We start from the raw sequence: 16427 nt of genomic DNA, 5'->3' as shown, positions 1-16427 counted from the left end.
TCTCTGTGCACAGCCAGTCCCAGTTCCTCCTGCCTGGCTCCTCATCTGATCTGTCTCTCAGCTCCCCTACACAAAAATTCCCAGTCCTAGTCTACCTTCCTGAGCTCGTCATCTAATCTCAGTCCCCCGCATACTTTACCTGATTCTCTGCACCATAAATATCAACTAGCTAAATCTTACAAGGTCCCTGTAAGGTAAGTAAGTAAATATGATTGTAGATGGGTGTGACTGGGGGCTGGGCAAAGGATTGCTGATTCAGCCCTCTGTCACACCAGCTCCCATTTAGGGAAATAAATTAGAGCTGGCTGGAGATAAACTGGCCCTAACTGGGGAAGCAGAGACAGCTGTCGCCTAATTAGCCTGGGTCTGCATGAAAGCCTCAGAGGAAGGGGGCTGGGGCTGAAAGGGAAAAGGCAGGGAGCAGATGGTGAAAGGGTGGTGGGAACAAGTCTGTGAGTAAACTGCACCAGTGGCTACTAACCCCAGGGTCTCAAAGTGACTTTGTGAACCTAGCCAAGGCGAGAGCCAAGGGGGCTCTCCTGTGCTCTGCTGCAATGGGGCTGGTACCACTGCGTCATCTAATCCTGCATGGAGGAAGTCTAGACAATGGGGTGGTCAAACCTTTGGCCTTGCAGTGTCAATCTATCTACAGTAGCTTTCCTATCATTGCTATCCGCCATGGAACTGCAGCTCTGAAAAACCAGGCCCATAAAGTGATGTGTTTCTGCATCAGGAAAAGACAACATTTTCTGTGTTTTATTTGCTTTGAACACTTTTTGAGAAATGAAAGCGGTGCTGGGTTAGCCAGGGTGGGTACAGTACTGGCTGCGCAAGCTCCCCGCATACTGCCCTGCTGTAGTGCCTTTACTGTGACTGGAGGGACTCGGTCTACAGATCAGATGGCAGTGGGAGCTGAGTTTCCATGCCTGCTGAGTTTCCAAAACTTGCTGAGACTTCTGAGACTTCTAATAATAGCACTAGTGGTGTGAACCAGACACCTTTCCAACAGGAGTGAAACTAAGTTCACTTCATGTAGGACCCCGAATACCCATCACATGGTAACCGTTTTCAGTTTGGATCTGGGCTGGATTTGACCTTGTGACGTTCTGGTGAAAAAAAGCTCTTTACCCATTATTAATAATCCCTGAGCTATGAAACCTTTGTGAAGCGTACGGGCTCCGGCTTCCAACTTTTCCCAGGGTGCTCAACCTCTGCTCAGCCCTAGGCCCTGCCCCCACTCCATCTCTTCTCCCAAGCCCCTACCCTGCTCTGCCTCTTCCTGCCCCCACTCTGCCCCATCCTGCCTCTTCCTGCCTGTTCTGCCCGCTTCCCTAAGAACATCCCTTCCCTGCTCCTCCCACTCCTTCCCAATGCCTCCTGCATGCTGCAGAACAGCTGATCCACTGCAAGTAGGAGGTGCTGGGAGGGAGTGGGAGGAGTTCATTGGAGGGCTGTCAGTGGGTGGGAGGTGCTGGGGCAGGAGGGAGGGAAGGTTGGCTGCCAGTGGGTGCTAAGCACCCATTAATTTTTTCCCCTGGGTGCTCCAGCCCTGGCGCACCCATGGAGTCGGCGCCTATGAAAGACAGAGAGAGACTGGATAATGAACTGCAGAGCTTTATGGGCATGAATTTGCAATAGATGCATTTGTCATAAGCAGTATACCACACATGTATATAGAAGCATGTATTCTAATTTTCACTATGAAAAATTGTAGTTTAATATTTTCTTTCTCCATGTTACATCTTTGGGGCTATGTATAAATCAGTATAATACCACTGAAATAAATGGAGCGAGACCAGATTACACTGATTGAGGGCTTGGAATGATGAGCATTTCAATTAAAAGAAAAACATTCACTGTGTAGATCTATGGGGAAATAAAGGCAAAAGGTCTGGCAGGTCATATTTGGGTTTTCCTGGGCATGATCTAGATTCTGAAGGGGCTTGTGGAAAAGGCTGAATTGCTGGTTTCTCACTTAAATATTTGCAAAATGGATCCCGGGCAGCTGGCGGAGGGTCAGAGAAGTTTGCAGCAGGAGCTGGGAGGACATCATGCTGATTTAAAACTGGAATGTGATGGATGGATCCAACCTGTCTTTTATGGAAAGGATGAAGTGTTTTGGATGAAATGTGCTCTTCTGAGGAGCTGCTGTCATCTCCTCTTTCCTGGGAAAAATTGCTAGACTCCTGATGGTGTAGATGGATATGTCTGTGGTGGGGTTTGCAACCATAAGGAGGGGGAGGATAATGAGGACCAGGTGGAGGAGGAAGATGAGGAGGCCCATGCTGATATTCCTCTCCAGAGAAATTGTGATGATGCTCAGATCTTTCAGGGTGGAGGACCCTATTTTCAGGAGGTGGTGGGCATCTATGGTAATATCTCTTAGGATGTCCAGGGCCAAAGCCGGGATGGTGATGTCTGTGATGTGGTGTGCCAGGGGGTGGGGGAGGATAACGAGGACCCGATGAAGGAAGATGAGGAGGCCCATGCTGATGTTCTTCTTCAGAGAAATTGTGATGATGTTCAGATCCTTCAGGGTGGAGGACCCTATTTTCAGGAGGTGGTGGGCATCTATGGTAATATCTCTTAGGATGTCCAGGGCCAAAGCCGGGATGGTGATGTCTGTGATGTGGTGTGCCAAGGGGTGGGGGAGGATAACGAGGACCCAATGAAGGAAGATGAGGAGGCCCATGCTGATGTTCTTCTTCAGAGAAATTGTGATGATGTTCAGATCCTTCAGGGTGGAGGACCCTATTTCCAGGAGCTGGTGGGCATCTATGGTAATATCTCTTAGGATGTCCAGGGCCAAAGCCGGGATGATGATGATGATGATGTCTGTGTGATAGACCTACAGGGGGATGTCCTTTCCCAGAGAAGAGGTGGTGGTGATGTTCTCTGGAGCAGGGGTGATGGTGGAACGGAGGTCTGTCACACTTTCCATAACCAAACCAGTGTAAATAGTCATCAACGATGTTCATGTCACATACACACACACACAAAGAGAGAGAAAGCAATAAAAGGAGTTATTTACAAGGCTTTCAGTAACACCTATAAGTTTCAAACATAGGACTATAATAAAGTTGCAGAAGTGGAAATACCGTATGAAGTGACCAATCTGTATTACACAGAGGCAACTAGAAATAACAAACAACAAAGCAATGAAATGAAACAATCAATTAGCCAAAATTTTCATAAACAGCTTTTTGCAAAATAATTACAAAAACAAAATTAGCAAAATTGTACTTGTGAATGGCCGAAGGGCCATGCCTCCATATGTATTTATGAAACATCTATCACTAGGGAACCCACATCCTGATTGACACCTCTGAGTGCAATCAGAAAATAAATAGCAATAATGAGAAGAAAAAGAAAAAAGGCAAAATGTATTCTTTCATTTCTTCATTGCAAGTAGTTTGCTCTGCTCTGTTCCTGAAACTTTTCTTTGTGGTATATCGCAGTAATAGGCTACCAAATCGCTCAACATGCTGGGCCTGAGTCTCATTTACAATAGGACCCCTTACACCACTCTGGCAGGTTAATGGTGTCTTACAGTGGATGTAAATGTAATTAGCAGAGTAAAGGTGCCTTAATGTTAATGAGAATCAGGCCCATTATTTCTATTTCTTTACCTTATTAGGCCTTCTACAGGCTGCTGTATCTCTTATGCTTATTTGGACTGGAAGTCTTTTCCCTTTTACATATTTATTAAACAGCATGTGACAAATTCGTGTTTGAGGTAACTCCAGTGAACACAGTGACAAATGCAAAATACTCCACTTAGGAAGGAACAATCAGTTGCACATATACAAAATGGGAAATGACTGCCTAGAAAGGAGTACTGCAGGAAGGATCTGGGAGTCATAGTGGGCAGCAAGCTAAATATGAGTCAACACTGTAACACTGTTGCAAAAAAAGTAAACATCATCCTGGGATGTATTAGCAGGAGTGTTGTAAGCAAGACACAAGAAGTAATTCTTCTGCTCTACTCCATGATGATTAGGTCTCAACTGGAGTATTGTGTCCAGTTCTGGGTGCCACATTTCTGGGAAAGATGTGGACAAATTGGAGAAAGTCCAGAGAAGAGCAACAGAAATGATTAAAGGTCTAGAAAACATGACCTGTGAGGGAAGATTGAAAAAATTGGTTTTGTCTAGTCTGGAGAAGAGAAGACTGAGAGGGAACATGGTTTTTAAGTATGTAAAAGGTTACAAGAAAGGAGAAAAATTGGTGTCCTTAACCTCTGAGGATAGGACAAGAAGCAATGGGCTTAAATTGTAGCAAGGACTGTTTAGGTTGAACGTAAGGAAAAACTTCCTAACTGTCAGGGTGGTTAAGCACTGGAATAAATTGCCTAGGGAGGTTGTAGAATCTCCATCACGGGAGATTTTTAAGAGCAGGTTAGACAAATACTCCCTCAGGGAAGATCCAGATAATACTTAGTTCTGCCATGAACTCAGGGGGCTGGACTAGATGACCTCTCGAGGTCCCTTCCAGTCCTACAATTCTATGATTCTAAGTTTCACTATGCAAGATTTCACAGATGTTGTAGTAGAGGTAAAATTTGATGAGTTTGAGAGTGAACCTAAGGATGATGACATTTAGGGTCAGTGGCCCCTAAGTAAAAAATCATTTCAGAATCAATTCAAGACATCAGCTGAGTGGTCTGCTGGCAAGGTACATGAATTCAATACAGCCACTAGGCAAACCGTGCAAACAGTTAACTTTTGATGGGTACAACAAAGCAGAAGGGAAAATATCAGTCTCATTCAGTCTTCCAAAAAGTAATGGAAAGTATAACTTGAGGGGCTAACCATTATACACTTTGATGACAAATTCAGATGTAATATCAATGGAGTTGGTTTATATATGGCTGACTTTGGACCAGTGACTCAAATGACCGTAAACTCTTAGGGAATTATAATAGTGAGTAAAAAAGCCTAGATAAAGAACCTTGGATCATATGGTCACTGCTACAACTAGTAGCACCTACAGCTGTTCAGAACCTTATGTCAAACGAGTTCCTAAGGTCTGAGTACCGTCCATTCCTTGTAGACAGGTGTCTATCACAAAACCCACTGCCATAACAGACACTGATTGGCACTCTTGTTGGCAGTCAATGGAAAAGCCAAGGACTGAATAAGACTCAAATATAAATTGTTCTTTTTACAAGACTTGACTTGAGGCCTACTGGCAGGGTAGAAACACGTGCACTTCAGACAGCTGGGGCGAAAGGAGGAGGAGGTAAATTTCTCCTTGTTTAAGATCCAAGGGGCTTCTATAACTTTGAACCTAAGGCTGGAGGCGGGGGTGGCTCTGGTCTATATAGAAATCTGATTACCCTGTAAAGCTTTTCCATCCTGATTTTTACAGAGATAAATTTTACCTTTTCTTTCTTTAATTAAAAGCTTTCTTTTAAGAACCTGATTGACTTTTCCTTGTTTTAAAGATCCAAAGGAATTGGATCTGGACTCACCAGGGATTGGTGGGGGGAAAGGAAGCCCCTTGGATCTTAAACAAGGAGAAATTTACCTCCTCCTCCTTTCGCCCCAACCAGGGAATTGGTGAAGTCCCCCAAGGCAACCCAGGGAGGGGACGAAGTTTTGGGGGAACAGAGAGTGCCCCAGACACTGAAATTCTGGGTGGTGGCAGTGTATACCAGATCGAAGCTAGTAGTTAGGCTTAGAAGTGTCCATGCAGGTCCCCACGTCTGTTCCTTAAAGTTCAGGGTGGGGAAAGAAACCTTGACAGAAGGCATGTGCTGAGTCTTCATTTATTTACTCTAATTTAAGGTTTCACATGCCAGTAATACATTTTAACGTTTTTAGAAGGTCTCTTTTTCTCTAAGTCTATAATATATAACTAAACTATTGTTATATGTAAAGTAAATAAGGTTTTAAAAATGTTTAAGAAGCTTCATTTAAAATTAAATGTGGCCCGGACCCGGGCAGTGTGAGTGCCACTGAAAATCAGCTCGCATGCCACCTTCGGCACATGCGCCATAGGTTGCCTACCCCTGCTATAGGTTATCTGCCCATTTATTGGGAGTAACTTTCTGGCATTCACATGGGTGTTTGTGGGAAGTGTCTCATTATGAAGGTGAAGGAAACAGAAGTGACAGGTGGTGTTCATTTTGTGGGGTCGACTATAGGAAGAAAATATTCTTCCTTGATAGCTCAGCGCAGCCTGCCTTGCATGAATATTCTTGTCCTAAGGCTGAATTATGATTTAATGCTTACTTTTAATATTTAGAATATAGACTTGTACTCCTGTCACCTACTTACAATGTACTACTGAGCCTTGCATTATATCGAAGATCAGGGTTGCACTGCACAGCCCTTTCATGTCGGGTTATGGTATGTGATTTTGGTTTTCTGTTCGTTATAACAAGTTGTATATTGTGGATGTCAGAAGAGATGTGAGGGTATAGCTGGCTATAGGTGGCTCATCCCAGTTTAGATGGATCTTTTAGGTGGCATAGAGCCAGTGAAAGGGGGATGACTGAGAGAAAGAGAGCATAGCAAGGGCTTCCTCGTACCCTGGTAATCCTTGGCTGCCATGTAAATCCCATGGAGCTGTTAGTACCAAGCACAGTTTAGAGCAGCCCTCAGTCTGCTTAATTTATTCCAGGGGAGTGGCCTGGTACACAGGTGACATAGAGGAGAACACAGAAGTGGTATACAGCCACCCTAGTACTCTTCTCCCAAAATCACTCATCGGCTGCAGCATCAGTCTGAGCCTATTCAATGTGCTTCTTTCCATGAAGCCTCAGGAGCATGCGTTCTAAGGTTTGCCAGGGATATTTCTGTAACGTTAAGATAATTGACTACATACCCAGGGACCGTAGATTTCACAGGATATCTCAAGTACATCAGGATTTTTTGTGTCTCTCGCAAATTTCCCCATGCAGAATCCCACGCGCTGTGCAGAAAAACAACATACGTTTGGGTTCTTATGATGTTGGAGCCAGTGAAAACTATTGGATTCTCGGCAAGTTGAAAATCAGGCCACTTATTTAGATATCTGCCTCTGATCTTAGGAACCTAACTTTAAGCACCCATTTTGAAAATATTGGCCGATTATATTTACCTATTAAATCATTTCTAAAATGCAAAGAATTATTGAGGCCAGATTGTTCCCTGTAATCATGGACATCCTTTCTGCATCAGTCTATAAGGCCATTACTCCATTTCCTTCAAAACCTCCTCAAGACCTACTTCTAGGTTTATCTCCATGAGCAATTAGCCTGCTTACTTTGGTTCCCAGTGGGGGTAATTGATCTATTTTTCAAAGGAAAAAAAATCCTTTGAATGTATGATTTTATCCCTCTCCCTTTCCGTTTACTTATCCCTTGTCTCACTAGATTGGACTAGATTGACTCTTTGCTCAAAACCCTGAGTAATGGGCCACATCTAGCCCTGGGAAGGAATTGACTGCCCCTCACTGCCCCCTTTCTCCTGAGGGGAAATAATTTACTGCAGATGTTTACAGAGGGCAGATTAATGGCCCACTCATGATAGCTACACTCTCTTGGCTAGGGCATTGGAGAGGGAGACAAGGTTCCCCCTACACACACCTCTCTGCCCACTCCCTGTGCACTTGCTTGTGTATGGAGGAGTGTGGATCCCTTTGAGCCTTTTCTTTGCACATGGACTCATGACCCAGTCAGGCCGCAAGGGGCATGTAAGAAACACTGGGACATATTGTGAAAATTTACCCTTGTCCCAACACGTTGCAAAAATTCCTTCTCCATTGCTCTACTTACAGCATGTTTGTCATGCAGAAATTCACATTCAGATACATTTGCATGTGGTGTGGATTTGGAGCAGCAGGTCTCTTTTACAGTAAATTCGACAAAGTATCCTGCATGAGGTGCGAGCTGAAACAAACAGGCAGTATGAGCACCAAGTGAATAACCTAATGCATTTGAAATACACTTTATCATTTTAAAAAAATAACATTAATTTCATTACTGTAGCCCAAATGTCACTCACAGAACTCTTTGACTAGCTATGCTGTTTTACGTTTGTGCACATGCACCCATGATGAGTAAGGAGTGCAGGATTTGATACTGTAGCATAATTCCCTTGCTAATAAATTTTTTTGCATGAATGTCTGCTTCTGTGTCTGCCACGTGCTATCCACCATGTCTCCTGTCCCTTTCTTGACCAGGGCTTTTTTCAGAAAGTAGAGCCACTGGATTCTTCACCCTAAGCACAATGTCTACTTTCTTAATAATCCAGAGGCCGACTGAATGGGAGTTTCTTGTATCCAGTGATGGAAGAATAGGATCTGATGTTAACTTAGGACCAGATTCTGCCACTTCAGTGTTTAATTCACACTGAAATCAATGGCACTGTGTACAGAGTAAGGTACTGCTCAGTATGAGTAAGGGGGCAGAATCTAGCCCTTGCTCCTGCAGAAATTTAAAAAAAACCCAACCCTTCTGATACTATTAGCTCCAGGACAGATTTTTCCCATGTTCAATTTCATCTGAAAAAAAATATGTTATTTCACCTCTATATTGGAAATTACCTCAGCTAAGGGCTTGCCTACACATAGAAGTTACACTGGTTTAAATAAATTGGTTAAGAAATTGGTGCAAACCCATGAGTAAGGTGAGTGTGATTTGGGTTATAGTAATGAAATTAACATTTTTTTTTGGTAGATGCTCTGATTTCAAACTAAGAGCCCTATATCAATTTAACTTAAATTGGCAAAATAAAATAAAATAAAATAAATTGATATAAAACACATAGTCTAAGTGATTATCCCAAATAAGTGTGTCCACACAAAGTGTTTTCAGTGATTTAACTAAACTGGATTCTACACAATGTTCAGACGTAGGTAGACCAAGTCAAAGTCTATACTGGATAAAAGGGCTGGAGCAGCATACAGGTACTCTAAAAGCCCCAATCTGGCCAAGGCAGGGACCCCCATAAAGCTAAGGGTAGGAGGAGAGGTGTGTCGGGGTGGGCCCACAGCACACAGTACTATGGAGATTCCAAGCAGCATTGTGGTCCAGAGGCAGCTGGGGATGGGAAGCTGTCACTTTAGGCTATCAAGGCTGCTTATGTTATTTGGAGCTGTGGAGCAGCCCAGAAATGGGGAGATGCAGAGGAGACGTAAAGCCACTTTAGTTCCTCCTTTGTCTGGGCTGCACCCCTTAGAATCTGTGCCTTTTACTCTAAGGGCCTTCCCTGTATTGCAAACACTAAGGGGGGCAAGGGAATAAATGTATTTTGTTGACATTTTGGTTTTATTATAGGTGAAATATAAACACAAGGAGAAAAAGATGGAAAACTTACAATTACTGCAAAGCTATGTGCAGAACTAAAGACCAGATTCTGATGTCACTGAAGAGAGTTTTGTCCTTGACTTCAATGACAGGAAGATAGGTTCCCAGGTTTATTTCACAGCATGGCAAACAATCCAGGTACTACAGTGCTGATCACTTATTGCCAGCTGTTCACTCCAAGATAATAATGTACATGTTCATTATTCTCCAACAAGTTTTATATCTTAATTGTTGTATATTTTAAAAAAGATTTTTAATTAAAATATTACTATAAAACAGATTGTTGACAAAAATAAAAGTACACGCACAAACTGAGGGCCTGATCTTGCAGACTCTTACACATCTGCATAACTTTAGGCAGATGAGTACTCCCCTTGTTTTCAGTGGCACAACTCACCCGCTTTAAATTAAGAACACATGTAAATTGTTTGCAGAACTGGGGCTTAAAAACATAAGAGATTAGTTGCATTGAATGTTTAAAAACAATAGGCTTGATCCTATGAGGTGCTGAGTGCCCTCAACTCTCTTTGAGGGCCAGAGTATTGAGCACCTCAGAGGATTTTGCCTTATGTTAATTAGTTTGAAGATATGATGTCACATACCTGCATTGTAGCTCTTTGTACTTTATCCACCTTGAAATAGTGTGTGTGGTTACTATCTTCATTGTACCTCTCCAGGGCTCTCTCAGCGTTCCCTCTGTGCTGCTCAATGTCTGCTAAGGTTGTTGCTCTTCCAGGGCAGTGTTCACACTTGTATAACTGTGAATGATCTGTGACAATAGCATGGTTATCAACACAGTGTTATGTCAACACTGCGTCATGGATGGCACTGTGTATGTTTTTAACATCAGCTCACAATGGGAAATTGAGCAGACGAGGATTTTCTCTCAGGTGATCCACCCACCTTCTTCCCACATAGGAATTTATTTCTGCGGTTTAGGGGGGAAAATCAATTTAAATTTACTTATGCATTTTTTCTGTTCCATTTTAGCATCTCATCACCGTAAATAAGTCCCCTCCATGGGTCTATCTACCTTTTCAGCTGGTCTCCATGAGCATGTTTTCTTAACATTAATTTTACTTTTTTACTTTATTCAAATGTGAATTGTGAACAGATTAACTAATCTGTCATATTTACCCTACATTAGTAGCACAGCTGTTTGTGCATCTGTATTGGGAATGGTTTATTCCAAATATGTTGATTCATTGAACTGGTTATTGTACCTGGACTCACTGTGCAGTTATAGCCATGCAGTATTTCTTTCTTCAACTGTCTGTTTATATACAGGATAGTTTTACATTGTCCAAATACCTGAGAGGAAAAAAGAATAATTATTGACTCTGTGTAATATTCCAGAATAAGGCATATGATAGAATTTAAGAGAGCATGTGGCTCTTTCGTTAATTTCATTGGAGTTATTCGGATGCAACTGAATGAAGAATTTGTTTCTCCTTTATATATACTGTAAATACATTTAAGAATCACCAGGCCCTTTAATCTGATTGCATCTGGAATTTGGTAGTTCAGATAAAATGGCACTCGTTTCTAAAAGTGGTTTAGTTTTGGTTTGCTCAACTGAAAAGTTTTTGCAAAACCAAAACTGACACAAAATCCAGCTTTCTCAGCCCATCTCTAACTTTTCTTGAGTGTAGAATGTTTCTAGGCACTTGGAATAGTTGGAATTCCAGAAGCACACAGAGGTTGCAAAGCTCATTAACAAAGAGTGGATATATCTATCTTCCCTGACATGAAAAAGGGTGACAGATGCCATCCCTACCATATGATCTTGATGCTTTCCCCCACCTACCAGCTTCACCTCTATCTTGTCTTGATTAAATTGCAGCCAGTTGGCTTCCATTCCAGATCACAACATACGGGTCTGATGTAAAGAAGATGTATTGCTGCATGTCATCTGCATACTGACGGCACCACAGATCAAGCCAAAGCACGACGAGATCACAAAGACGTTGAAAAGGAAGGGTGACAAAATGTAACCTCCCACTTCTGCCTAACATACCAGGTATATGTGGAAAAATGCTCTTCCAGTGCTGCCCTAGGTACCTGGTATGACATCTTTGGATTATCAGTGTTCCTGAGCTGAACAAGTTACCAGTAGTGGAATATAAGAGTATAGCCCCATTTTGCCAGACTGGTTAACTGAAGCTGTATTTAGCTGCTAGGGCCATATGACCTTTTCTCAGCCAATTAACTTGGGTTTGACAATCCAAAGATATAATCGGTATTATTCTACTATAGACAGACATTAATGCTTGGTTTCCACAAAGATTTACAATAGACTATGATACCATTGCCCAGAGGTTCACATGGAGGAGGTGATTGTGTTGAGACGTGATTGACATACAGCTATGGAGAGATACTCTTACTTGCCATTTCATTGTGCTGTGAGAGTTTACAGGCCTCCCAATGTCTCCTGGATAATACAGAGCACTGGGTTTCCAGCACATCCAGAGTCAAATAAAAGACTGATGAATTCTCCTGGAAAAAAAGAGCAGAGAAAATACATTTGTATGTGACAAGTTTGTTGTGAAGGAGGCAATCTACTTTTTTTTTAGATTTGGATTACCCTTTATCCCTCAGTTGGTCTTCCCAGACACCTTGTTATGGGCTTGCCTGGGCTGGCAAGGATCTAGGGTATAGGTGAGTGAGAATGGGAGTTGTTGCATTTTATTCCTTTTGGTTTTTAGCCAACAACACATTGACCCTCGAACATAAATATCGCCATTCTTTACTGTATCTGGCCCATGCTACAGATACATCAGTTCCTGCTGAAGTCAGTAACCAGACGTCCCATCTGAGCAATATTTCCTACCCAGATTATCCGAAAAGGGCTGCTACAGAAGTACACTTACTCCTCCAAAATCAAGAACCTGGACTCTGCAATGCATCTAATCTGTGCTGGCCTGGAGGAGTCTGGAATTGAGATTGAAACCACGTTCCTTGTGTGATAGCATGACGTGTTATCAGTTATTACTGGTCCACTGAAACAATCTGAAGTGAATATTTAATGAAGAATTGCGGTAGTATAACAGAATAACTCTCTATTATTGTGATTTCCACTAGTGCAGCAGAAGTTAAACTAATACCTCTATAACACCTTCCATCCAAAGGTGTTAATGTACTTTGCAAACACCAGTTTAGCTTCAGAGAACACCTGTGTAGAGGGCAAGTATTATTATCCCTTTTTTACAGATGGGGAAACTGAGGTCAAATAACTTGCACAAGATTAGAGTCTGTGCTAATCAGGAACAGAACACAGATTTCTTGATGGTCAGTCCTGTACATTAATCACAAGATCACTCTCCTTCTAAGGTTTGATTTGGTTTTAATATTTAGCCTATAAACCCCCAAATTAGAAGATGTCAATTTAATCTGTTGGGAAAATGCAGGTGGGAAGATAAAGCCAAAGGGACGGAAGCAGGGAAGACAATCAGGATCAGAAATATCTTACTCTTCCGCATTGTGTTTATGGAATTGCATTGGACAAATCAGTCCTTTTTATAATATAATGTTCGGCAGTCTGAACCAGAAGGAACTCTCCAAAACTGAAATAATGGAATAAAAAAATCAGAGAAACTTGATAAAAGCAAGTAGGCCAAATTCATCCCTGGCCAATGTCCATTAATTTGCCCAGGATGGGTTTGTTCCATTATATCTAGTGACTAAAAAGCAAAGGAATTAGGAATCAGTACTCCTAAGGTCTCTTCCTTGTTCTGTCACTGAGGCCTGGTCTACACTACGGGTTTAAACTGAATTTAGCAGCGTTAAACTGATTTAACCCTGTACCCATCCACACAATGAGGTCCTTTATATCGATATAAAGGGCTCTTTAAACTGGTTTCTGTACTCCTCCCCGACGAGAGGAGTAGCGCTGAAATCGGTATTGCCATGTCGGATTAGGGTTAGTGTGGCCGCAAATCGACGGTATTGGCCATAGTTGTGCACCATTGTGACCACTTCTGGGAAGCAATCTGAACTCAGATGCAGTGGCCAGTAGAACAGGAAAGCCCTGGCGAACTTTTGAATTTTCATTTCTGTTTGCCCAGCATGGATCTCTGATCCCAAGTGGCCATCCAGTCCCAAATGCCAAAAAGAGATCCCAGCATGGACGTCGGGAGATTACTGGATCTTGATTGCTGTATGTGGGAGACAAATCTGTTCGATCAGACTCCGGTTACAAAGATGAAATGACAAAAGATTTTGAAAAAATTCCAGGCTGTGATAATCAGAGTCCCCAGCACAGTGCTGTGTGACAAGCGTAACTGAAAGCCAAAGCAATCAAATGGACCACTCATGGAGAGAGGAGGGGACTGAGGACTCCAGCATCACATCCCTGCCAGTCTCCGAAAGCATTTGCTATTCTTGGCTGAGCTTCCCAATGCTCCTGAAGGGTCAAAAATATTGTCTGGGGGGTTCAGGGTATATCCGTCAATTTACCCTCCCGCCAGTGAAGAAAAGGAAAAAAATGGTTTCTTGCCATTTTCAATGTCACAATGTCATACATAGACATGTGACTGGCATGGCTATTGAGCGCAGTGCTGCCCAGTACTTAACAGCAGCATTCCCCTCCCCTTCCTTTCCTGATGTGGAGACGGTACACAAATGGTGAAAACCATCATGCATCCCGTGAGTGCCCTGGCTTGGCCTGGTGGGTCAGCTGGGGTGCCTGGGTAAAAATGGGAATGACTCCTGTCATTCCATGGCAGACGTACAAAATGCTTGGTAACCGTCCTCATTCATAGCAAGCTGGAGCCTGAGCTCCATCCAGCCCCACCCTTTTCGTGTCTAATGAAAAGATTTCTGTACTGCTGGACTATCATAGCATGGAGAGGCTGCTTCCTCTCCCCCCACCCCTTTAATATTCCTGCCTGGACTATATAAGCTGCTGGAGGCTGCCTCCCCCTCATTTTATCTCACTAAAAGTCAGTGTTTCCTTATTCCTGCATTCTTTATTACTTCATACACAAATCAGGGGACATTGGAATGGTAGCCCAGAGGGTTGGAGGAGGAGGGAAGCAACGGGTGAGTTGTTTCAGTGGGCACCCCTCCTAGTAATGCATGCAGCTCTATCATTTTCTGCGGGATCTCTGGGCTCTGACCCAGAGCGGCTGTGTGCCTCTGGCTCTCTTAGTAGCCATATTCTAGCAGGACTGACTCTATTTTAGACAAAAACATAAAGAAGGAGATGACCCGGGGAGTCATTCCCATTTGTCCATGTGCCCCCGGCCGACCTCAGCGAGGCTAGCCAGCAGCACCATGACAGCAGCAGACAATACAAAAATAATTGATAACGTCATTGCCAATTTCCAATTGCAAACGGTGCAAAATGACTGATAACCAATCATCTCATCGCCAATTTACAATGGCAGACGGGCAATAGAGATGGTAACCATCTCTGCTACCTTGCAAAGGCAAATGAATGCTGCTGTTCTAGCACTGCAGTTACCGCCTCTGTCGCAGCATCCAGTACACATACAGTACAGTGACAAAAGGCAAAACAGGCTCCATGGTTGCCATGCTATGGCGTCTGCCAGGGCAATCCAGGGGAAAAAGGGCTCGAAATGATTGTCTGCCGTTGCTTTCATGGAGGAAGGATTGAGTGACGACATTTACCCAGAATCACCCGTGAAACTGTTTTTGCACCATCATGCATTGGGATCTCAACCCAGAATTCCAATGGGGGGAGGAGACTGCGGGAACTGTGGGATAGCTACAGGATAGCTACCCACAGTGCAACGCTCCAGAAATCGATGCTAGCCTCAGTACATTGATGCACACCACCTAATTAATGTGCTTAGTGTGGCCGCGTGCACTCGACTTTATACAATCTGTTTTACAAAACCGATTTATATAAAATCGGAATAATCCCGTAGTGTAGACATACCCTGATTTGCTGTATGACCTTTAGCCAATCACTCAGAAAGGATGGTCTTGTAGTTAAGGCATAGGAATGGGAGTTGACTGATCTGGATTCTCTACCCAGCTTTGTCAGTGACTTGCTGGGTATTGCTTCACCTCTCTGTGCTTCACTTCCCCCACCAGCCAAAGAAGATCATAATATAATATCTACCTCAGAGGGGTGCTTTGAGTCAGTTAATTTAATGTGTGTAAAATGCTTTAGAGATCCTCAGATGCAAGAAGCTCAAAAGTTAAATATTTATATAATGCCAGAAACCTATCACCTAGTTGCAGTTTAAATTCGGACACCAGACAAAGCTTTTAAGGGTGTAGCGCAGATCCTAACGTAAGAATTGAGGGCAGTCAGCAAATTGCAGGATGAGGTTCATACATAGCAAACCAGGCCATTTTTCAAATGAACCAGAGCCAGATCCTCAGCTGGTGTAAATCAGTGCAGGTCTATTGATTTACATCAGCATAGTGCCATTAAACTAGGGTTGCCAACTTTGACTGAAGCTATTCTGGGAGATTTTCCCCCCGCAATGTGATTTGATGTCAATTTCTTAAAATATCCTATTAAAATCTCCTGGATTGCTTTCAGTGGTCACCAGGAGATCGATGCCGATTCTGGGAGACTCCAGCCCAATCTTGGAGGGTTGGCAACCCTACCTTAAACATAGTGGAGCTATGCCAATTTATACCACGATCTGGCCCATCATTTTTAAACTAGAGTAGTTTGTAGATCAACCTTTAAATTGATACTTACTGTCTGTTGTTCATGGGCATCAGCAACACGGAACAGAGTAAAAATGTAGCCATCTCTGCGGTCTTTATTGATCAAATCCAGGGCCACCCCTGCATCAGTTTCAACCGTGTCACAGTCTGCAGAAGTTACAGGTGTTTGGCTTTGCGCATCAGAACAGAGCAACAATGTGAGACAGAGTGCTGTAGACAGCAGCTTCATTTTGTTTAAAATAGGAGATCACTTTCTCCTCTCTTTGCTTTGCTAAAGCCTGTAATTTGGGTTTATATCAGAAATGCCCATGAAAGCCTGAATATGTCTGCTAAAATAATGTGGTTATATCAATTTATAGCTATTATGTAACTAAGGCTAATACCTTGACCCTGGATTAATATCTGCAAATAGGAAGTAAATGATTAAATGATGCTTGAACAAATATTGAGGAAAGCAGGCTAAGCCAGTGGTTCTCAAACT

At 42.9% G+C, this 16427-nt stretch overlaps 1 protein-coding gene across 1 annotated transcript; it reads right to left on the bottom strand.

The window, feature by feature from the left end:
- Window positions 1-1853: 1853 nt before the first annotated feature.
- Window positions 1854-16175, bottom strand: HRG (histidine rich glycoprotein). Its single transcript, XM_075068948.1, has 7 exons — window positions 15978-16175; window positions 11684-11791; window positions 10519-10606; window positions 9898-10064; window positions 7763-7876; window positions 6832-6918; window positions 1854-2933 (listed from the first exon to the last, which is right to left on the bottom strand). The coding sequence occupies exons 1-7, from the start codon at window positions 16173-16175 to the stop codon at window positions 1854-1856; spliced, it is 1842 nt and encodes a 613-aa protein (XP_074925049.1).
- Window positions 16176-16427: the final 252 nt, after the last annotated feature.

This window comes from Chelonoidis abingdonii, chromosome 8 (genome assembly GCF_003597395.2).
Source record: "Chelonoidis abingdonii isolate Lonesome George chromosome 8, CheloAbing_2.0, whole genome shotgun sequence".
Classification (NCBI taxonomy): domain Eukaryota; kingdom Metazoa; phylum Chordata; order Testudines; family Testudinidae; genus Chelonoidis; species Chelonoidis abingdonii.
The sequence above is the reverse complement of the archived record's forward strand: the minus strand, read 5'-3'. Positions and strand labels throughout refer to the sequence as shown.

Excerpts from the sequence above, each read along its gene's own strand:
- HRG (XM_075068948.1), bottom strand. The coding sequence starts at position 16,175 with ATGAAGCTGCTGTCTACAGCACTCTGTCTCACATTGTTGCTCTGTTCT. Across the intron at positions 10,065-10,518 it reads TAACTGCACAGTGAGTCCAG|ATCATTCACAGTTATACAAG; the intron begins GTACAATAACCA and ends CTATTGTCACAG. Across the intron at positions 7,877-9,897 it reads TACAAAGAGCTACAATGCAG|CTCGCACCTCATGCAGGATA; the intron begins GTATGTGACATC and ends TGTTTGTTTCAG.